This window comes from Tetrao urogallus (assembly GCF_951394365.1).
Source record: "Tetrao urogallus genome assembly, chromosome: 5".
Lineage (NCBI taxonomy): Eukaryota > Metazoa > Chordata > Aves > Galliformes > Phasianidae > Tetrao > Tetrao urogallus.
The window spans coordinates 30,458,532-30,481,989 of NC_136818.1; the positions used below are offsets into that span (position 1 = coordinate 30,458,532).

Below are 23,458 nucleotides of genomic sequence, written 5' to 3' on the forward strand. Positions count from 1 at the left end.
TTTGGTGGTGGTGGTGATGGAAGCGTTTTATCTTTACTTTTCCGCCCTCTTTTCAACCTCCTTGAGGAATCATTCCTGTGTTACTTCTGCTGCTTTGCCTCGCCGTTGCCTGGGATGCTGAGCAAGATGAGCCCGTTCCTTAGAAGCTCTCCCTGGAAGGGAGAGGATTTCTTCCTATTCCACATTTCTTGGCAAAAGCCCTTTGCAGCAGTATTTGCAGAGCCATCTGCAAGTTTTAGGGATTAGCTCTGCATGCTTTGCCTTCAGTTCACAGTAATTGTCTTTGCAAGTGTGCGGTTGAAAGCTGATTTTAAAACAGCAAATCCATCCCAAGGCAATTGCTTGAGAGAATTCACGCTCCCAGATGTAAAAGAATAAGTAGATTTTTCAAGACCTGGCATCACGCACATCAAAACCATTGACATAAGTAATGTATGGATATATGCACATGACATTAAATGGAATCTGCTGAATTCTGCATTGTAGTGTCTGACTTACTGCATGGGTCTTGCTGAACATGGCTTCGTTTTGTTTGTTCACGGCAGAGCTGTGCTTTGGTAAAGCGTGCTGTGCTGTCATGAGAAATAATGGGGCAGGCAGGGATGCCGAGCCCAGCAGTGCCACACCGAGTTCTGCATTTCCCCCAGGATGCTCAGGTATGATATGTGTACCCACTTCTTCTGCATTTGCTTCCTGTGATGGGCATCTGTAAGGGCACTTAAAAATAGTGAGAAGTAAGGTTTTGAAGCACAGCTGTTTTTCTGGGGTAAAACATAGCATGTCCAGGGCAGACCGGAATTTGAAGGAGACATCTCCAGATGTACAAGTTGGAAAAAAAAGAAAAAAGGGCTCAGAACCGAGAAGGACCCTGCAGTTGTTGGTGTCTGGGAGAAGTAGCTGAGGTCTTTCTCTGGGAGTGGACCTGGGTGAGTCCCCACGTTGCTGCACACCGCTGTGGCTTTGTTTTTGGCTCTTTCAGGTGGGGAAGGTTTCAGGATTCCTAAAGTACAAGGAGGGAAGGTTCTTGAGCACAAGCCAAGCAAAGGCAACGAAAGCTTTGCTTTTTGGTACTCTCTGCAAAGAGCACAGAGGTGGTGAAACATTTGCATGGTGCTTCCTGGTGTTGCCTGTGTAACCCAGCAGGAACACACACTGCAGAAAATGGACTCTTGCACTAGCCCAGTGTTTTGGCTGCACCTTTGTTTTTCTCCAAACCTGAGCTCATCTGTGCTCTGAGTGTCTGCTGGTGAGCACAGGGCTGAAATCACGATGTTCTGCAGCAGGAGGTGCTTTTTGCTGCCACTTTGTGAAATTTGCTTGCAGAGGGTTTCCAGCAGCATCCCCAGCCCTGCTGGTTGCCATCATTGGCAAGTGTAGATATGGATGCATGTAGAGCAGCCCATCTTAGTCACTTTCTACTCAATTATTGTCCATAAAATGTCAGCTGGCGTTAGCTTGGGAAGGTCCTCCCCAGTTCTGTTTTGTCATTTTCCCATCTCTGGGCCCAGTGAGCAGGAAGAGATTCCCAAGAAGAGTTTCCTGGTCTTGTACTGGAGCTCTTTGGTATCCAAACCTGACCAGACACCAAGTTGTTGAAGGCCTCCAGGGGGAGGGGGTCAGCCTGGGGCAGCGTGGGCTGAAGCCTAAATTTGCTGCATGGTTTCTTCTGATGTCTCCTAAGCACAGAAAGCACTGCTGGCTGGCCTGAGGGTCCCAACCTCCACCAGTCCTGCAGCTGCAAGGGTGCATCTCCATCCCCGAACATTGCGACACAATTCTGGAGCCCAAGGGTCTCTCCCTTGCAGCTCTTTGTGATGCTTTGGGTTACTTCTGTGGACCTTTGAGGTGCTGTTTCAAATCTTTGTGTACACAGAAATGGGCAATGAGCAGCAGTTGGTTTAAGTTAATTTTGGCTTATCTCAGCTTCTTGCATGTGGGTCCAGCAGCCAGGGCTGTAAATCTGGGCATGGACAGATCTTTTTGCCTGCCCATGTAGTTGAGGTGGTTGAGCCTCTGCTATCACTTATTTTTTCATTTCCACCTAGTCTTATAGGCTTCAAGGAAAACAGAACGAGAAGAAGCTCAGAGGCAGTCACTGAGGTGGCATCTGATTCTACATATCACCATTTCCACGGTTTCTCCCACAGCCCAGCCCTTCACCTGATGGAGTTACCTGCTGCTGTTGGGGTGCTTTTGGCTGGGAAATCAGGAGGGGAGATCTGCGTGGTGCTGCCTGATTCACCCTGCATGTCTCTGCCAGAACCCTGAAGGATTTTGCTGATGGCTTTGCTCGGAAACCTTATCTGCTGTCATCAGGATCCATATAAAAGGGACTTTGGACATTCTGTATTAAATAAGCAGCATTATGCAAAAGGCTTCAGACCTGCGTTCCCTTCTCACAGTTGGGATCCCAAGCTTTGGTGAACATCTTGAGTCTGGACAAACAGCAAACTCCCACTGAGAGCTGATCCTTGTTCCAGGCCCCTGCTATAGACACCAGCTGTGCAAAACACAGCACAAACAGGTTTGAAAGGAAGTTTCCATTCTCTGAATGCCAAAGTCTGTGGTGTGTCACTGCTTTGGGGTACCTGCTGTGGCTTCCCCAGCCCCCAAATAATGCAGTGTTGATGCTGCTGCTTTCAGTGTCTGCAGAAATCCAGCCAGGTTTCAGATTGGCACAACGCATTCCAGCCTAAGGAAGAGAAGCCTGGGCAACGCCGTGCATTTTGGGGGGGAAAGGAAATGTCACTCTATTCATTCCCTGTCCATCCTTCTGACAGTGCCCTGCGGAGGCAAGCAGAAACTCACGGAATTGTGCAGCAGGTCTGACCTGTCCCCTGCTATGTGCATGCAGCTCCAGTCAGTCGGTATCTTCTGGGCTCATTTTGCTGCCTTCCTGTTGTTTAAATTCATCAAAATTAGGGCAAGTTCTGAGACAGCCTTTTGAGGATACTGAAAGCCCAAGCCTCATCCAGCAGACAGAGAGACACCAGCCAGCAGTATTTTGCAAGAACAAATCAGTGGGCTTTCACCCCAAATGTGAGGCCGCTTTCCATACAAATTGAGGTTTTAATTGCAATGCAAATGAGCTGCCTTTTGGCTCTCATGCTGAGTCTCTTGGCCGAAACTCAGCTGGCTGTGCAAAAACAAGGCAGCCAGGTTGCTGTCCTGATGATGATGTTGGACAGAAAAGCAGATACCCTTTAGGGGTTTCTTTTCTCTGCCCAGCACTTGCAACATTACCTCAAAGAGAGATTTTTAATTGGAATTTTTAACAGATGGAGCATTTTCTGTCCGTTAGGCTTGGGAATGTTGTGGTAAATTCTCGGTGGGGATAAATGGCTTCCTGGCTGGCCTCAGACACTGCGCACCTATGGGTTACCAAAATGAGTTGTTGCAAGGAGGGGTTTGGATGAATGTCTACCACATGCCAATGAGATGAGTCAGAATGAGAATTGAGAGAAGGAAAACAAAGGGGAAGAACAGACAAATAAGCACTCTATTTAGTTAATCTCTCTCTTTTGTGGTCTGCTCAAATTTGTATTCGCATTGGAGGAGCATCTAGAAAGCAAGGACAGATGGAAGTCCTCGGTGTCCCACCGGTACCTTTGCTTGTGTCTCCTCCATCAACTTTCCTGAGCACCGACACTGGAAGATAAGGATGGAAGGATTCAGGTTCAGGTGGTTCATGAAGAAGATTGTGGCTCCTGTGGATTTGTAAGAGAAGAGCTGGAAGTCTCTGTCACAGGCTGCCTAAAGAAGCTGTGGTTTCCCCATCCCTGAATGTGCTTAAGGCCCATCCTCATGCAGTGAGGATGCCCACCACAGGGGATTGTCACTGGGTGGGCTTTAAGGTCCCTTGCAACCCAAGCAATTCTATGGTTCTATAAGACAAGCACACCATCACTATACCAGCTCTTGAAAAGTCAGTCTCACAATGAAGAGCCAACACTTCACCTTTGGAAAGAGTTCATGTTCTGCCAATGCCCCGCCTATTCCCATGGCATCCTGCCTTGCAGGCTGTTTGCCACCAACAGCAGGGCCAGCACGTTCCATTGGTATCACAGCAAGGAGATAACGTATCAAGAAATCTTACTTCTCCCCACCAGCCAGCCTGAAATCTGCTGAGACTTAGCAAAATACTGGAGGGAACCTTGAATCCATGACTCAGGTTGCTCACGGGGATATTAACCCTTTGGATTAGGAGTATGATAGAAACAGGGATAAAAGTGGAAAACAGCATCTGCTTTGATGTTTGGAAGCTGAGTGGGATGGAAAAGGTATGTGGTTCCATCCTTAAATTCCCCAGTTAGTTGTAGGACCCTAGAAGGCCTTAGAAGAGTATATCCCTGTATTTGAGCTCATCCAGTGAAATCTGTCAAACATGGGGAGCAATCTTCCACAGGGACTAGGGATCACAGCAGGATCCTGCAGGCAGCTCAGACAGTGATGAGACAAAGAGGAGGGAACAGGCCTGCTGCTAAGTTCCTGGTGCACCAGAGGTGATCTATGCAATCCTAAAAAGGTTGTGTTGAAGAGACAGACACTGTTCATAACTTAAATGAATGGAAAAACTCTGCCTGCTTTTGCAGTAAAAGTTATTGATCTGTTTCCCCTTATCTTGCATGGAGCCTGACTCACAGGGCTATAACAGCAATAATTTTCAAGCTGGACTTTTCAGCAGGTTTCAAGCAGGAAGATGTTCCTCCAACCCCTGGGACACGTGAGAGACCACAGGTACAGAGACAGAATTGAGCGTACCAAAGCCTCACAGCACCCAGAACACCAAAACCCTTGGAGGCTGTGCTGCAAGGTGAGTTTGCATGAGGTGTTGTTGAGATTCTGTGGTACTATTTTTCACTTTTTACTATTACTCCAGCTATTTAATCACTTGGAGAAATGAATGTAATCCTATTGTGTGGATGTGTTTTGGGATGGCACGGCGATAACAATTACCCAGATAGGTTGCGATATGTGATAGGATGCCAGCTCCTAGTTTCTGTACTAAAATGCAAAGCTAAGAAAGGGGAAGGAAGGGAACACATAATACTATGTTTCTTACCACTAAAAGGTTTGGTAGGTGAAATTCAGCAGTGATCACAGCTGCTTTATCTCTCTGTGGCAAAAGAAACTTATAGAGAGGTCATCTATAGCAGATTTGGGTGACTGGCTCATTGCCATGCTTCCAAGACCATAAATTTCCTCTCCAATTGTGGGTCCATCCTCCATGCTGAGACACAGCTGTAGGGGCAAAACATTGTCACTCAGGCTGGCGGTTCCCACATTGCATGGGGCCATCTCCAGGAAATTTGGGACCACCACCAAGAATGGAGATTCCCAAAGACCCTCAGAAATCTGCCCCTTTGGGCAGGTATGTGCATCAGACAAGGGCAGAAGCATATAAAGGAACAGGATTTGTGGCCATTTTGTGCACCTAAGTATGTATGAAATAGCATAGCAGGAGAAGGGCTGGCATCTCTACAGTAGGGTCCTATCTAGGAGCACTGTCACAAGTACTACTTTTTCTATCCTGGAGAGAAATGCATTTGCACATGCCATGGAGATGTTTGTCTTGCCTCAAGTTTCCTAAATTAAACATTGTTGTGATGAAAATATTGTGCGCTCTGAGCACAAGCTGCAAAAATGCAGTGAGGCTTCAGGCATTTCCTTCGGCTGCTTGGCGAATATACAGCCTGGCAAAATGTCTGGGGTTTATTTGAAAGACTTGTTCAAGAGAGAATGCCAAGCATCCCTGTTCAGCGAGGGGATGTGCAGCGCACAAACCATCAGTGGCTCACTGCAGTGTCCTGTCTGCCATCCCACCAGCTCCTCTCTGCTCACACAGGGCCATGTGCAGACAGAGGAATAGACACCCCTACTCCAGCCTGGAGATTGTCCTCATCACTCTCCTGGTGCTGATGACAGCGGTGACCGTGGCACTCCTCGTCCTCCACTTTGTCACTGGGGAGAGCAGCAATGGCAAGTTGAGCTCTTTTGGTACAGCTCAAGAGGGTTTGCTGGGAAGGAGGGAGGATGCAGGAGGGAGTGGAGATGCACAGTTATCAGATTTCTTTTTAAAGCAGAAACAGTGATATCCACACCACAATGAAACAGTGACATGGTGGTGTCTCATTTCCAAATCATTCGCAGCCTCGAGCCTTTACAAGTGCGCCCCTTATTTGCACTGGTCAATGATTTTTGCTTGAATCTGAATACCAGCCCCAGTTCTCCCCAGTTCTGCAGTGGTGTGTCATTTCATGTGCATGACATGTGCTGTGGCCATGCATTCAGATCCCATCAGTCCATTCCTCCATGAAGCAGTTTGCTTTTTTGGAAAGCCTAAAACAGCACTAAAAAAAAATAGTCAAGCGATGAAGCACTTTATTGAAACCCAGAGAAGGAGAAATCTAGGGAGCAAGTCTGCACTCCTGGGCCATTTCCAGTTGCACAGAGCATGTTGTCTGTGAGCTGTGTGCCTGGACCTGCAATTTAAATTGATGGGATGCACCACAGTGTTTGCAATACCATTACCAACCATTTTATGCCTCCAAGCCCACCACCAGACATGGGGCATTGGGTGGCAGGACCTGCTCAAAGGAACCTTTAGATCACTTCTCATATGCCCCATTCTTATCCTCTGAAGAGATAAAATATTGGTAGGGGAGGTTTTAATGGTTTAATGGGAATCTTCTTCCTTTATGCTGCTTTAAGCACGAGCAATATCTGTCTGCTGCTCCTGTGGGCAGTCTGTGGCCAATGAGAGCATATCTTTTCTCCTCTGTTTTACATGACAGCCAACGAAAGGGCATGGTGGGAAGACCAACTCCAGCAGGGCAGGAAGAGCAGATTAAGCACACACAAATATTTTCCCATGGTGTTATCTCGGCCTCCAGTGATTTGTGGCTGTGGGATTTCCTGAAGCACAGAGAATTTACTTACTTACTTATTAACTCTCACTGTTTTTTCTCCTGTGACGCTGTCCAGACACTTTGAGCATCAGGCAGATCCCTGGTCCATAGGCTTCCTAAGCTCCCAGAAATGTTTAGCAGGTTTCAGACACGCTTTACAAAGGCTACATTAACTCTTATGATCTTAATTCTGCTTGTTCTTGTGGCCACTTATCTCACAGATTCACAGAATGGCTTGTCAGTGGGGTTGGAACTTGGTGATCCCTGAGGTCTCTTCCAACCCCACTGACATAGACAGGGTTCCAGCCACCAGATCAAGTGCTGGATCAGGCTGCCCAGGGCGCCATCCAACCTGGCCTAAAACACCTCTGGTGACGGGGCATCCACAACCTCTCTGGGCAGCTGTTCCAGCACCTCACCACTCTCTCAGTAAAAAAACTTCTGCCTGACATCTAATCTAAATCTTCCCTTCTTTAGTTTAAAACCATTCCCCCCTGCCCCATCACTACCTACCTGTGGGAAGAAGTTGATTTCCCTCTTGTCTGTAATCTCCCTTTAAATATTGGAAGACTGTAATGAGGTCTTCCTGCAGCCTTCTCTTTTTCAGGCTGAACAAGCCCAGCTCCTTCATCCTGTCTTCATATAAGAGGTGCACTAGCTTTCTGAGCATCTTCATAGCCTTCTTCTTGACCCTCTCCAACAGCTCCACGTTTTTTCTATGTTGGGGGCCCAAGGCCTGGACAAAATACTCCCGGTGAAGCCTCATGAGAGCAGGGTAGAAAGAGAATCACCTCCCTGTCCCTGCTGGTCCCCCCTCTTCTGATGGAGCCCAGGGTACCATTGGCCTTCTGAGCTGCAGGAGCACACTGCTGGCTCACGCTCAATTTGTCATCAACCAGAACCCCTAAGTCCTTCTCCGCAAGGCTGCTCTTAAGGAGTTCTTCTCCCAGTCTCTGTACATATCTGGGATTCCCCCTGAAACCAAGTGCAAAACGTTGCACTTCGCTTTGTTGAACCTCATGAGTTTCTCAAGGGCCCACCTTTTGAATTTATTAAGGTCCCTCTGATAGCATTCATTCCTTCTGCTGTAATAACTGAACCATTCAGCTTGGTTTCATTGACAAACTTGCTGAAGAAACACTCAATCCCATCATCTACATAATTGATAAAGATGTCAAAGAGTACTGGTCTGAAGACAGCCCCCAGGGAGACACCGTTTATTACTGGTCTCAACCTAGATATAGAGCCATTGACCACCATCCTCTGGTTGTGACCTTCCATCTAATTCTTTATCCACTGAATTGTCCACCCTTCAAATCTCTCCAACTTAGAGATGAGGATGTGGTGGGGGACTATGCCAAAAGCCTTGCAGAAGTCCAGGCAGATGACATCAGTTGCTCTTCCCTTTGTCCACTGATGTTGTCACTCCAGAAGAAGAAGGCCACCAGATTGACCAGACACGATCTGCTCTTGGTGAATCCATGCTGGCTGTCTCAGATCAGCTGCTCATCCCACATGTGCTTTAAGCATAGCTTCCAGGAGGATCCATTGCATGATCCTCCCAGGCAGAGGTGAGACTCCTCAACTGTAGTTCCTCAGGTCTTCCTTTCTCCCCTTCTTAAAAATGGGAGTGATGTTTCCTTTTTTCCAGTCACCAGGGACTTCACCTGACAGGCACAACTTTTCAAATATGATGGATAGTGGCTTGGCAGCTACATTAGCCAGTTTCTTCAGTATTCTGGGATGCGTGTAATCCGGCCCCATAGCCCTGTAAATGTTCAGCCTCATGAGGCCTTCTCATGTCTGTTCTACCCTAACAGTGGAGGGAATTTTGCTCCCTCAGGCCCCACTGAGAGGGTTGCCTAGGGGAGCAAAATAGGGTCCCTATTATTATTTGCTCCCCTAGGCACCCCTCTCAGTGGGATATGAGAGACACAAGAAAGAAGCCTGGCTGACAGTGAAGGCTGGGGCAGAGAACTCATTATCTCAACCTTCTCCATATCTATTGTAGCCAGTAGTCCTTTCTCATTTACCAAAGGAGCTACGCTTTCCTTGGCCTGTCTCTTCTGAATTCTGTACCTATAGAATCCCTTCTTGTTGTTTTTACCATCCCTCACCAAGTTCAGTTCCATTTGTGCCTTGGCTTTCCTGATCCCATCTCTGCGTGTCTGCACAGCATCCCTATATTCTTCCCAGGTGACATATCCTTGCTCTCACTGCCTGTACTTGCTCTTCTTTTCCCTCAGTTTGACCAGCAGCTCCTTGCCTAGCCAACCCAGTTTCCTGCCTCCCCTGGCTGCTTTCTTATTCTGAGGGCTCGGGAACTCTTGCTTGTCTCAGAAATGCATCCTTAAAGGCGAGCCAGTTTTGCACCACTCCTTTGTCTTTAAGGGTGATCCCATCCAACAATTCCTTAAACAAGCTAAAGTTTGTTCTCCCAAAGTTCTGGGTCCTCAATCCCCCCTTTGCCAGGCCCACATTCCTCAAGTTCATGAATTTGACCAGGGCATGGTCGCTGCAGTCCAAGATGCCTCCAATCTTAATTTCTTTAATGATCTCCTCTGCATTGGTGAGTGCCAGGTCCAGCAATGCTTTACCTCTAGTGGGTTTGTCCAACACCTGAAGTTGTTGTCAATGGATCCCATGGGACTCTGGATTGCTTGCAGCTTACTGTGCCATTTCCCCAGTAGATTTCTGAGTGGTTGAAATTCACTATCTCCCATTCATTAAAATAAATTCCCTATCTATCTTATTATAGATTATGATAAACCATCGCCAACCCAGAAACCACCAACAACTGATGGCTCTGGAAACTACTTACTGGGTGTAGGTCGGGCAGACTGCACAGGGCCCGTAGCAGAAATTCCTCTGGTATGTATGGGGAATTGCTCAGAAGTTCAGTTAAATACTGATTTTTCATCATCCCTCAGTGTTGCAGTGGGCTTTTTTGTTGTTGTTGTTTGTTTGTTTGCTTGTTTGTTTGTATGGGCTTTTTTTGTTTTGTTTTTTGTTTTTTGTTTTTTCCCAGAACTTCTGCCTTACAATCTCTGTGTTCGCAAACAGTTGTCTTCATTAATCATTATGTGAATTGTTGTGTAATCAAAAGGCAAGACAGTTGCATCTCTGAGTTAAAAGATTTCTCTGATCTTCTGGAAAATATGCTTAGAAAAACATATGGAAATGGACACATCCCGTATTTTGTCTGGCGGAGCTCTTCCCTTCCAGATGGGCTATGCCAATCCAGACCAGGTGGGTGGTGGACTTCTCACACGCCTCTACAGCCGAGCCTTCATCGTGGCTGAGCCCAATGACTCCAGGAGAGTGGTGTTTGTCAGCACTGACATAGGGATGATGTCCCAGAGGCTGAGGCTGGAGGTATGTGGCTGGAAGTCTGCAAGGTCTGAGTGGTGGCAGGTGTTAGTGTTAATGCTGCAGACATTACAAAATGATAATGAATCTAGCAGCTCTGTGACTGTTTGCTTGGGAATCTCTTTGCAGCACGATCTTGAGAGATGTCCTGTCTCTTCTGAAGAAGAGCTGCTGATTCCTGAGGCTTTTCTCAGCAGAAAAATTATCAAAAAACATATGTGACCTTGGTGCCTGAGTAAATCTGAGTTTCTAGCGCCACAGAAGACGAAAGGAGATCCTTGAGACATGGAGACTCCATGAATGACTTAGTGTGGGCTGCAAGTTGGCCATAGAGGTCTTCACTTTTAGATATATTATTGTTTAATATATTATTATTTTAAGACAGTTGTCAAGTCAACAACTACAACCTACTTGTTTGGCCACTGGTATAGGAGTATCAGGTGGAAAGTGAGGAGTGAAGAGCTGGTAGAGAGGCTGGGTTTACTGCAGGGCTTGATACAAATCCCCACAGCCCTTGAACATGAAAAAGGGGTTTTAGGACCATTTCTTTTCCTTTAGGTGTTGAAGGAACTGAAGATCAAGTATGGCGAGCTGTACAGAAGGGACAACGTCATCCTGAGTGGCACCCACACGCACTCAGGGCCTGGTGGTTACTTCCAGTACACACTCTTCTGGATCACTAGCAGAGGGTTGATCAAACCAAACCTCAATGCTATAGTGAATGGCATTGTAAAGGTAGGGGTCACAGAACTGGTGACATAAAAGTCTGTGAACACAGAAAAGGTGGGGGAGATGCTTTTGTGACCAACTCGCTGTGATGTTCATGGTAGCACCTCACAAGAATGCTGAGGATGCAGCACCTCTAAATCAAAGGAACCTCTAAATCACAGAACAGTTTTGGGTGGAGGGGGCCTTAAAAATCCTCCAGTTCCAACCACTGCCTTAAAATACACTCAGAAGTGGTTTTCTGCTTGCCAGTGAGATCAGGTCAGAAAACAAAAGACTTTTTTTAGAAGGAGGTGGTTATGGCTGATTTTGAAATGTTGCTTATAATTAGCTTCTAATTTTCTAAGATTTTCAGGTATTTAAGAAAAGCAAAGCAAACAAAACCCCCAAAATCCCAAGAAAGTGTTAGAATAGGCAGGGGAGGAGTTCTCCAAATAATCTCATGTATTTTTCACATTTGTGGTCTAATATCCTTCTGATTTTCAGAGCATTGATATAGCACATCAGAACATGAAGAGAGGAAGGCTTTTTTTAAACAGAGGCATGGTAGAAAACAGTCAAATCAACCGCAGCCCTTACTCATATCTCCAGAATCCAGCATCTGAACGTAGCAGGTAAACTCACCTCAAAAATGAGAGAGACACTGTGTTGGGAGCCAGTTGTCTTTACAGCCAGCTTTTCCTGGTCATTTATAGGATGGTTCAAAAGTGGAGGCAAGTCCTCAGCAGAATGACACTGTCACTATCCTGGGTTGTCCGGCATCTACATTCCCAAAAAGGAGTTGTACGTGCAGGCTTGGAAGTTGTGGTTCCTTCCAAGCATGTGAGGCTAAAGATGTGACCTTCTGCATTATTAACAACAACAGAAAAAGAATGTCCTTAGTAGACACTGTATGTCAGACGGCATTAAAATGCATGAGGCTGTATTTGAAGAGAGCTCCTCTCTCCATCACTAAAGGAAGCAGTGCCTGAGATCAGCAATGACCATACTTCTTGCTTTATATTCACAGCTATTTTAGAATAGTCCTGTAAGGTCTCACCATGTCCTGGTAATATCTGTAATATCCTCTTTGTTTTCTTGCACAGTCCAGTGGAGATTTAACAACATGGAGCCTGACTTTGGCCCTGGTGCTAATGTGATTTCTCCACTTCATTGTCCCAGGTACTCAACCAACACAGATAAAGAAATGGTGATGCTGAAGATGGTAGATGAGAATGGACATGACCTAGGACTCATCAGGTACTGGCTACTGAAGAAACACTCTTCTCTTCAAATTCACATAAACCAGAGAATATCAGGAGTGTGGTTCAGGGGTAGTTCTGTAGTTCCCTGCTTGCACAAGCCTTCCTGCTTTTCAGGAAGATCTACATGACTTTCCTATATACCATTCTTCCCAGATGGTCAGTAGAGAGTCTCTGAGGGAAGAACAAGTTGTGGTGAGACTCCTTGAGGGCGTAAACCAGGTCAGTGTCTCTCATCTGCTCTGGAACTGTAATGGGCACTTCTCTGGTTATGGCTCCTACACTGTGGCTTGCAGAGGAGCCTGGAAAAGATGACCAGAGTTGGCCTGCCCTGATAGGGGTGCAAAAACCTCCTACCTGCTGGGTGTTGGATATTTAAGGCTCGTCCATCTCAACAGTGTAGAACAGGGGATGAAGCTGCCAGCCCTTGAGGCTCATTCAGCACCCTATATTTCACTCAAAGCATGCTGTTCCTGGTGCTGGGTGCCTGGTGCCCTTTTTATGACAGCCATCCTATCAGCACATGTTCTTGGCTGCTCGAAGTTCAGAGCTCAAGGCTGGGCCAATGAAGTCAAAGGCAGTCCTGAAGCCAATGGTGTGAATTCTCCACTCAGAAACCAGAAAGGAGTCTGACTGCATTAGGAGCATTTTCCTCTGTGATTTTCCCCATACTCGTGTCACAGTCAGTGTGGTGAGAAAAAAACAAGCCTCAGCAGTTTTATGATACGGTCTTGTCCCACTGGCTGTCATGCATAATCATTAAACATGTGCTGTTTGACAGCCTCTGCCCAGTGAGAGTTGAGCAATCTGCTGAAAACGCAGTTTTATCCATGGAGGGAGGGTCCTTTCGAGCTGCGGTGAACCTTGGAGCTCATTTGGGGTTCAATTAACTCTCAGTGGCCCTGGTGATTACTCTGCCATCTGCACACTCATGATCTGGCTCTTCGTGAGTCCTGTTCATGATGGGAGAAGATGTAAATAGCTCTGCCCTTGTTAATCCAGCCCTGGGCACTGGTGGTCTGGCTTTTTATTTCCCCGTAGAAAATTCCCATAAGTCAATTGCAAATATTTAGGTAGATGCATTTAAATAAAGGATTTCCTTATGTATGTCTTCTCTTCAGCTGGTTTGCTGTGCACCCTGTCAGCATGAACAACACCAACCATCTTGTCAACAGCGACAACATAGGCTATGCATCTCTCCTGTTTGAGCAGGAGAAGAACAAGGGTGTGCTTCCTGGAGAGGTGGGAGCATTTTCAGATGATTGAAAATAATGGGGAAAAATAGTGCAATGGGGTGGAAGGGTGATACTTACCATGGTCCACAGCAGGCTCCTTTGAATGGTGAAATAGGACAGTGGGGTAAATGCAGCAAAAGGAGGCTGAAGATGCATCCTTTGATCTATTTACTACTGGAAACACTGGAAAACACCAGAAAGGCAAGCGTGGGATAGTAGATCCCGTACACTGTATATGTAGCGTAGGATCAAACCTCTGGTTACTTGTTTCCTGTGGCTTCCAGCTGCTTCTGTCTCCTGGTTTTCATATGTCCAGATGCAAACACAGCTCCTTTAGAAAGTATTATTTCCCTTGACATAGTGCATGGTTATGGATGCAAGTTGGTGCAAGCTTACATGCATACAAGGCTGTATGTGTGGACATGTTTGCAGGACTTGCCATTCAGCTGTATGGTTGGCTGGACAGTTTCATCTAGCAGTCTCACAAATGACTAAAGAGCTGATAAGTTAAGAAAATAGATGCTGTTGACACATGCCATCTCCAGAAGGGGGAAAACAAGAAGATGAGCTGAGAGCTGAGTTCAGCCACACTTGGTGTGCACCCAGCCTTGCTGCTCTCGACGTTTTACCTCCTGCACCCGTACCCACTGGCTCTCACCCTATAAATCTGTCATGGTGAAAGCCTAGCAGAATGAAAACCTGGATGAGATTACTGCAATGAGCGTGATCAGTAACACACAGAGCTGGGGATGCAGGGCCACATGGAAGGAAGAGGTAAATTGCACGCTTGCAGCCCCAAAAGAAAGAATGCAGGCAATGTCTGCAATCACTGCAAGTCAGTAAAACCCATCTGACAATATCTCTGTTTTACAGGGCTCTTTTGTTGCTGCCTTTGCATCCTCCAACCTGGGGGATGTGTCTCCCAACACCAAAGGTCCATTCTGCATAAACACAGGGGAATCGTGTGATAACCCACAGAGCACCTGTCCTGTTGGGGGGGTATGTATGGATTGCTTGATCCACATAAATTATGACAAAAAAGAAAGCTTGAACTGGAACTGCACATACAGCACTATGTGGTGTTTTCCTACAATTCTGCATGTAAAGAACCCCTTTGAGACTGCTCTGGGCACCCCTTCAATAAACATAACATGTGTTGTCCTCCCTGTTTTCTGGCCAGGCAGCCCAGATCCAAATGTGTCATGCTGTGAATTTGCAGTAGTGCTGTAACCCAATTTCCTACGTTTTAGGTGGCTAACAAGAAGCTATTAATTCCCATGTGAAGAAAATCACTTTTGCCTTCACCCGCTTGGCAGCAAAATGCCCTCCATATTAACAGGCCACTATCATTTAAGCACATTTCTTAACAGGCATCAATGTGCATGGCCATGGGACCTGGCACTGACATGTTCGACAGCACAAGAATTATTGCACAAAATATCTTCTTGAAAGCAAAGGTGAGTGATGTTTTGCTTTACAAATGTGCCTGAGTGCTCTTATTACAAAAACAAATGTGCATTAGTCTGGGCAAATTTCTTGCACTTGCTCTTTCTTTTAGATTTCTACAAAATCCGTGTTAGTATACTTAAAGAAAATTTCCCTATTATTCAAAAAGTGCACACATCTATTTAGATGTTTGATCATAGGCCTTGCAATTTGCAAATGTTTTTCTGAGATCTTAATCTCTTCCTTGCTGCTGCACAATGCGGGTGTTGCTCCCTTACTGTTGTCCCTCCAAGTGCATGCAGCTCAGAGAGATCAGGTGGGAAAACCAGAGATGTTGGAGACTCCTGAAGAGCTCCAGGACACCATCACATGCCACTTACTGGCATCACTGGAATATGTCAGGGAGTGGAGATACGACTCTTCTAGATGAAGCTCAGAAGGGCTGGATGCCCGATTTATCCTTCTTCAAGGAATTCTGCCTATTCAGCAGGCCCTCCACTGTGTCCTGCTTGGAGTGCTGACTTGTTGTGTCCTCTAGGAGCTGTACACCAGTGCTACCCAGGAGCTCACTGGGCCGCTGCTCTCTGCTCACCAGTGGGTCAACATGAGCGATGTCCAGGTGCAGCTCAATGCCACGCACATGGTAAGAAGGTTTGAGCTCTCACAGTGCTATGAGACAGACTGGAGGGAAGTGGCATTAAAATCTTTCTCTTGTGTTTTGTTTTGTTTTGTTTTCCCCTCTCTTCTGATTAAGGTTAAAACATGCAAACCAGCCTTGGGACATAGTTTTGCTGCAGGGACCATAGATGGAGTGGGGGCTTTCAACTTCACACAAGGTGATCTGGGGAGTGGGTTTCAATGTGGCTTTATGCACATAAAAGAGGAGGAGGTGGGGCATGTCCCATTTGGATTCAAATCCTACTATTTCTTTAGAAAACATCAACAGCACATTGAGCCAATTCCACTAAGTGATGCTTTGAGGAAGGTGTGGCCTTAAAGCCCATGCAAGCTTGTCTGTGCTCATTAGAGAGATCCTGGAGAAGGATGTGGCCCTGCCCTGCAGGAATGGGAGCTCTGAACATGGAATGGGGAGGAAGAAGATCTGCTTCAGGGCAGTCTTCCCATTTTTTCTCATTGCCCTGATGCACAGCTAGCATTTCAAACCACCCCAGAAAAGGAAATGGTTGGAAACAGCTGGCCTGGCACAAAGAAGGGGTGGGCAATATATGAAGCTTCTGTCTGCCAGCTCCTGCAGAGGCTGTGCAGCAGTAGTGTTGAAGAGATGTTTTTCCTCCAGGCTCAGTAGAAGGGGACCCGTTTTGGGACAACATCCGGGACCAGCTCCTGGGAGAGCCATCCAATGAAACAAAGGCTTGCCACCAACCAAAGCCGGTCCTCTTTAGCACTGGGGAGGTAAGAACAGAGCAGCATATGTGCTCTGAGCCTGCCATATTGGGTGGGATTCTGCATTTCGTTTTCCAGAGCCACATAACTCTCAAGTTCTTGTTTTCAATTTCTTTTTAGCAGACATTCATTTTTTTTTTAAAGTGTTTTTTTTTCAAGCTGAAATGCTGCTCAGTGGTGTTCAAGAATGGTGTTGTCTGTGCTATGGGGTGGCTTGAAGCCAGGGCTAGATTGTTTTTTTTTTTTTTGCTACTTTTCCATAAAAGTCATATCAACTTATTTTTCTGTCTCAGATGACTTGGCCTCACCCCTGGCACCCTGACATTGTAGATGTTCAGATTGCTACTATTGGGTCATTGGCAATTGTTGCTGTTCCTGGAGAGTTCACGTACGTATTTCTTGCTCCACTTATCACAGCTGAGAGCATTGCTATTGTAGAAAAGGAGAGCAGGCTAAAAATTGTCCCCCATATACGCAATAGCTCTGCAGGCTCCACATATGTATATCCACTGCACTGAGTTGCCTGTATGCTGTCTTCTCTGGTTCCTTGGAGATTCCCATTCTCTTCTCCATTGTATAAATGAATGAGATGGAAATGAACGTGCTCAATGAGCTTCTTGTGGCCTCTCCTCTGTCCTGCTGTGCTGTGTGGTGAACAAGTGACTCCTGCTTAAGTCCCTCGGTAGGCTGACATTTTTCCCTTAACATCCCTAGGACCATGTCGGGACGCAGGCTGCGGGAAGCTGTTAAAAGCGTGAGTTGTCAAAGATGAGACTTCCTGATGGGGCACTGCACCTGGAACTTCACATTTCTGGATCCTTCTGATCTTTCCCTCGTCCCCTCCCAGCTCATGCCTTACAGAGCTCTCCTTCTCATGGTTCCTTCACACTCACATTGTGTGCACTTACTGATATACAAGAGAAACAAACATCCTCCCCAAGAGGCAAACTAATTAGATTTCAATCCATTAGGGTAGCTTTTCGTGGTGGATACATCTCATTCTCAGTTTTGGTCTGAATACTTAATTTTGCCTACTGCTCCCACAACACATTGAGGCTATCTCACACTGTTACATTGCCAAGGTATTTAGGAGAATACAGATATCAGACTTCACAACACCCTTAAACTAATTGTATTCACTGGAGCATGAGGTCATTTTTCCTCTCTTTGTGTAGAAAGTGAAAAAGAATCATTAATACACTTGCAGTATGGCTTTCATGAACATCCAGCCTCATACCCACTGTAACTTTGTAATCTGCCCTGGTAAATAATAACATTACAATATAATAACATGACCATGCATTAAGAAGTTGATAAAAGATGAGTGATTTATTTATTTCCCTTCTTAGGAATTTGGCTCTCACGGTACAGTAGGAATGGATGTTGTAATTGCGGGTCTGTGTAATGTCTACACGCATTACATTACCACCTATGAAGAATACCAGGTAACTGATTCAGATTTTCCTATATGGGATAATAATTCATGTGAAATTATGCACACATAGAGTACTTTTCCTTTGCTATGAAAAACTGAGGATTCTGCAGCCACAATCCCAACACAACCTTGTTTATTTTGGACTAGTCAAGATGGTGCAAGTGCCAAAGTGTAGACCATTTCCAAGATTCTGGAAACTGACCTGGGAGGAGATGTTGGGAGAACTGGGATTGTCCAAACCAAAGAGTCAGAGGCAAAAAATTATAAGCCTTTGAGAGAGTGAAAGAGCTATGAAAAACAGAAGAGTAACAGCTGGTTCTCCCTGTTTGTGATGGAAAGGAGAAAGAAGAATAACGTGAAGTCACAGCAGAAATACTTGGGCTAGCAGTGGGACTGTCCCCTAGCAATAAGGTGATTGAGATGCAGGAAACCATCTATTTAAATAAGGATTATAAATTAAATATTAATCATTAAATAAGCCCTTGCAGGTACAGTACTGTTCTTGTCTTGGTGCAGCTGGATGAGACACACACACTGTTCAAGAGTCCTTTCAGCCCCCCCTTTTCCAACTTTGTCCTTTCCTAGGTTCAACGATACGAGGCAGCATCGACTATTTATGGACCACACACCCTTTCTGCTTACATCCAGTTGTACAGAGGAATTGCAAGGGCTATTGCTACGGTAATCAATATTTTCTATATGCCATATGCTTGGATATGTATTTGGATAAAGAACCAGAGCACTGATGTGATTCATAATCCTCAAATGAGGAGCTATGAGATATGGTTTAGTGGCTTGCAGTAGCAAGGGTGATAGGAGGACTGTTGGACTGGATGGTATCGTAGGTCCTTTCCAAGCTTGGGATTCTATGATTCTATAATGGCTATATGGACTGACGTATAATGAACACATCTTCCCTCCCACAGAACACAGTGCAGGACTTGCCAAGTGGCCCTGAGCCCCCACTTTTCAACGTAACCAGCCTGACCTTGGTGCCTGCTGTCACTCCCGATAGAGCACCAGTGAATAAGACATTTGGGGATGTGCTTCAAGAAGTGAACGTACAGTATCGAGTGGTGAGAACTTCAAGCATCTGCTAAAACCCGTTTAGAAAATAATCTTTAAATGCTTAATTATCTTGCTAAAGTGTTTGAATGTTCTAAACTGTGTGGTGATCTCAAACCTAAAAGACATCATTGCTCTTTTTGGGCACGGGTGAAAAAGCAGATTTTAGCTGTACCCATCCATGCACGTGTCATGCACTTCATTTTTGTATCTTCCACATGTGCACAAGGTCAGAGAGCCCTCTGGAATTCTAAAAGCTCCTTCAAAATGCCTCCTTTCTTCCTTACTTCTGGTAACGAACCAAACTTACCCCTTGACCATGAAGTTTTATTTCTGCAAAATGGTTAAACACGCTAGCAATTTTCCAAAGCAGTCGTATTCTTCAGATCAGAGTAGCAGAGGAGAGACAGAGTTTTCATACCAATGTAATTGTACTGAATATGGTTAAAATTAAGGAAAAAGTAAGTCCTTATGATAATCAACATGAAGAACATTCTCCCTTCTGCTTCTACGTAAAGTAACTGTTGATAATGAAGTGGTCAAATACTGTACAGTGATTTCTTTACAAGCAGAAATCAGGGCGCCTTTGATATTTCTGGGGTGGAATGTAAATGAAATAAAAACGTTAGAAAGGGTTGAGTTCTCAATACCTAAAATGTAGATAAGGAGTTCAGAGCAAGAGCTTTCATTTCAATGCAGTGTCCAGCAGTAAGATAGGAAGAAGGCAGGGAGTTATTCTTAAAATCTGACCTATTTCCTACTGTCTTTTACAAAGAAACTGTACATGCTGTGATGTTTGTCCAACAACCAGGAACGGGAAGGCACGGAATACCAGTTCACGATATAAACTGTTCACTGCTATTGCAACAAGTGAAATTATTTTAAGACAACAAACAAAACACTCTTAAGACATCTTCAAAGGATGTTATTAATGTGCTGCTCAGACTTTAACATAAATTTCAATTTCCCCCTCAGGGAGAAGTTGCTGCAGTAACTTTTGTAGGTGCAAACCCCAGGAACTCTGCAGAGAACACGGTAAATATAACACAGAAATGTTGGAGCTGGAGATGCTAAGGATTAGTTAATGTTTAGTTAGTGCATCTGCCCTATGCATTTAACTCACTGATGTTCTTGTTTCGAAAGGAGTAAGATCATGTGCTTCCAGTGCTTTTTGTTTCACTGCAAGTTCAGAAGACAGTTTTTCCTATAGGGATTTCCTTTGAGAGTTCACTCCAACAGAATATTTTTGGATTAAAGTCCTTATTTTGGACTTTTGTCTGTTAGAGACCATGTTGGCTTGTATTTGACATATTAGATATGAAACCCACACTCAAGGTCATATACAAATCATCCATGATCTATTCACACTATTGAAGTTGAAGGTACTTATGCCATGCAACAGTCCAGTATAAAATGCCCTCCAGCTGGAGCAAGAGTGGACTCTAGTCTCCATCTTATCTGCTCAGTGCATCCATTTAATTAGCTGAAGAAAATCTGAAATGTAAATAATTCACTCCATCGGTCATCTAAGACAGAAACTGGTCGCAAATAACTTGCCTGTGCAATGGTCAAGTACTTTACATATTCCCTACTTCATTTGTAAGTTTAAGTTCAGAAGCATAGTCCCTTCTCCACTTGAAATGACACAGAAGTGTAGGGACTTGCCTGTTCACACAGCCTCTGGCCAATTCTCTTGTTTTTATTCCAGACTGAACACAACTTTCTGACCGTGGAGAGATACATGAATGTTACAGGGAGCTGGCAGGTGGTACAGAACGATGCCTCCTGGGACACCAGGTCTGTGTCCCTAACACTGCTTCACAGTCTCTGCATGGGCTTTGAGTTTAATCCAACCTTAGGTTGGTCTTGTTCCTTCAGACAGTGCTCTTTGGGAATACATCAGTCCACATTCGTTTGGTTAATGTGTCCAGAACAAAACATTCAGCCTTCCCCTTGGTATATGTTCTGCAATGAAAGCTTATAAGTTTGAGAGTGGTATACTGAAGAGTAAGAATTGGAGCAGGATCAGTATTCAATTTGTTCACAGCCTACATCCATCCATCCATCTTTAGTATTGTGCTAATGGATAGGATACCAAATAAGAGGCCCAGACAACAGTAAGGCTTTTATAGGAGAAGACTGTCTGGTTTGTTGTACATCATAGAGCAGAAACAGATATCAATTTTAAAAGTCTATACGAAAAGAAAATCAAGGTTGGAGATGTCAATCATGAGGAAAAACAGCCATTATGCAGCAAAGTTGATGTCACCTTTCAAAGCTATCCTAGAAGCCAGTATACAAAGTAGAAATATCAAGGGAGTCTTTGGTCAAACTTTTCATTTTGAAGTTACTCTCCTGCTACAATAAACCGAGGCATTTGCCAATCTTCCCCTGCACCTGTAAGAACACACACACCAACCAATAAGAAAGTGGAAAACATCCATGTTGAGATCTTCTGGCATTGCGACGTCCCACCGCATATAACATCAGGCATCAGAGAGAGTGTTCTAATGCTCAATGTGTTCTGGACTTGCTGGGCTCTGTCTTGGTGTTCACAACAGTGGAGCATCAGACCAGACCCCACATCTGCAGTGTGGGCTGTTATCGCTGCCCTGGCACTGCTCAGGAGGATGGGCAGCAATTTGCCTGGCCCTGCCTTTTTTTGAAGGCAGACAACGGAGATAAATGGTGGCCAGATCGCCACGAGCTCATCTGCCCAAAGTTCTTCCCAGGTGAGATCTAGGCTGAATTCTAGTTCCTGGGTCCCAGGGGTGTTGGTCCTGGTTCAGAGTCTGCTGAGTGGGACAGAGAGACGGTGGTGGCACAGGTCCATCAGCACAGGTCCATCACAGCAGCGTTTTGTGGTCACGGCATTACACACAGCCAAACATTTTCTAAAAACTTGTCAACCCTGTAGAGCTTGGGATTGGCTTGCTGGTTGCTGCTCTGATAGCCTAAATATATGAGCAAAAGGGTAATAGTAGCTCTTAAAATATACTTAGCTGGAACACATTCATCTTATGTTAAAACAAATGTATTTTCTTGCTGACTCCAGTTTGGTCTTGCCCTCTAGGTTTTACTGGACCAAAGGGTCGTCTGGCCAGAGCAATGTGACAATTGAATGGCACATCCCTAGCAGCACAGAGCCTGGCATCTACAGGATCCAGTACTTCGGGCACTACAGGAGGCTGCTCAAGCAGTTCTATCCCTTTGAAGGCACATCTGCAGCATTTGAAATTACAAACCTGTAGCCAACTGTTTTCATTAAAGGAATTGTTGCCTCTGAACAGTAGATTTGATACCCGTGATGTTCAAATGAACACCTGGGAGGTTTTCTGTGGCATTTTTCCTCTGTAGGAAAAATGTTGTTGTCGCTTATGTGCTTCTCGTTGTCCTTTGCTGTGCAAAACTCAGCTTTTTGCAAAGTTTTGACTTTTACCTGCAATTCAGCCTCATTAGTTTGATATATTTTCATTCAAATAGCACCTGTCCCAGATGAATCTCACTGATTCTTATTTTACTAAAAAATGAACTGTTTTTCTTTACTCACTAAATAAATGCTTATTGATCGTGAATAGGCTCTCGGAGAGAACTAATGATGAGACCTAGTCCAGACAATAACATAGTCCATAAAATTGAGCCCAGTCCATATAGCTGGGAAGAACTGCTGAATTCATAAGACATCAGAAAAGAAGATGTCTTAGTTTCAGCTGGGACAGGATTAGGACAACTGACTTAAATTGGCCAAAGGGATATATAAATGGTATTCCACACCATTACAACATCATACAGGAAGAGATTTGAAGGGGGTGGGAGTTCACCTCTCTCTCTCCCGCTTCTCAGAGCCCAGTTGGGCACTGTTTGTCAAGTGGTGAGCAATTGCTTGCGCATCACTTGTTATATGCATTCGCATACATACATTTGTCACAACTATTATCCTTTTCCCTAGTAGATAGTTTTATCTCAACTCACAAGCTGTGCTTTGTTTTCCGATTCTCTCCACAACCCACTGGGAAGGGGTTAGTGGGCGAGTGGCTGTGTGGTGCTGAGCCATCTGTCTGGTTGAGCCACTGCAGTCATTTTGGCACACAGCACAGAGCTTGAAGGGTTGAAATAACAGCAGATCTGACCTGACCATGTTAACACAGGGTGCTGTGGTAGTTTGATAATTGCTGGTCACAGTGTTAATTTGGAGCTTTTTGAGAATCTTCTCATGGAACTATATTGTGTAGCACCTTGCTTGCTGTTTATTTTCCCTTCTGCATCGTTTGTCAGCTCTGGGGATGGGATTGAGGAACACTCTGTGGTCTTGGCTTACATCATGATAAAAATAGCTGCTGAGAAACTCATCAGAGAATCACAGAATTGCTCAGGTTGGAAAAGACCTTAATGATCATCAAGTCCAACCGCAACCTAACCAGACTACCCAACTCTAACAACCCACCACTAAATCATGTCCCTGAGCACCACATCTAAACAGTTTTTAAACACATTCAGGGATCAGGAGCCCATTCCAGTGCTTAACAACCCTTTCTGTAAAGAAGTTTTTCCCGATACCCAACCTGAACTTACTCTGGTGAAACTTAAGGGCATTTCCCCTTGTCCTGTCACCTGTTACCAATGAGAAGA

At 45.1% G+C, this 23,458-nt stretch overlaps 1 protein-coding gene across 1 annotated transcript; it reads left to right on the forward strand.

The window, feature by feature from the left end:
* Positions 1-5,849: 5,849 nt before the first annotated feature.
* On the forward strand, positions 5,850-22,080 carry LOC306946914 (putative neutral ceramidase C; the record flags this gene model as incomplete). The annotated part of the gene is made up of 20 exons (XM_079536036.1): positions 5,850-5,997; positions 9,667-9,779; positions 10,134-10,283; positions 10,836-11,012; positions 11,490-11,617; positions 12,165-12,242; positions 13,366-13,486; positions 14,353-14,478; positions 14,850-14,936; positions 15,464-15,568; positions 15,680-15,761; positions 16,223-16,338; positions 16,623-16,717; positions 17,044-17,083; positions 17,679-17,774; positions 18,350-18,445; positions 18,691-18,840; positions 19,805-19,864; positions 20,538-20,626; positions 21,903-22,080. 20 exons carry the CDS (start codon positions 5,850-5,852, stop codon positions 22,078-22,080), a joined length of 2,235 nt encoding a protein of 744 aa, XP_079392162.1.
* Positions 22,081-23,458: the final 1,378 nt, after the last annotated feature.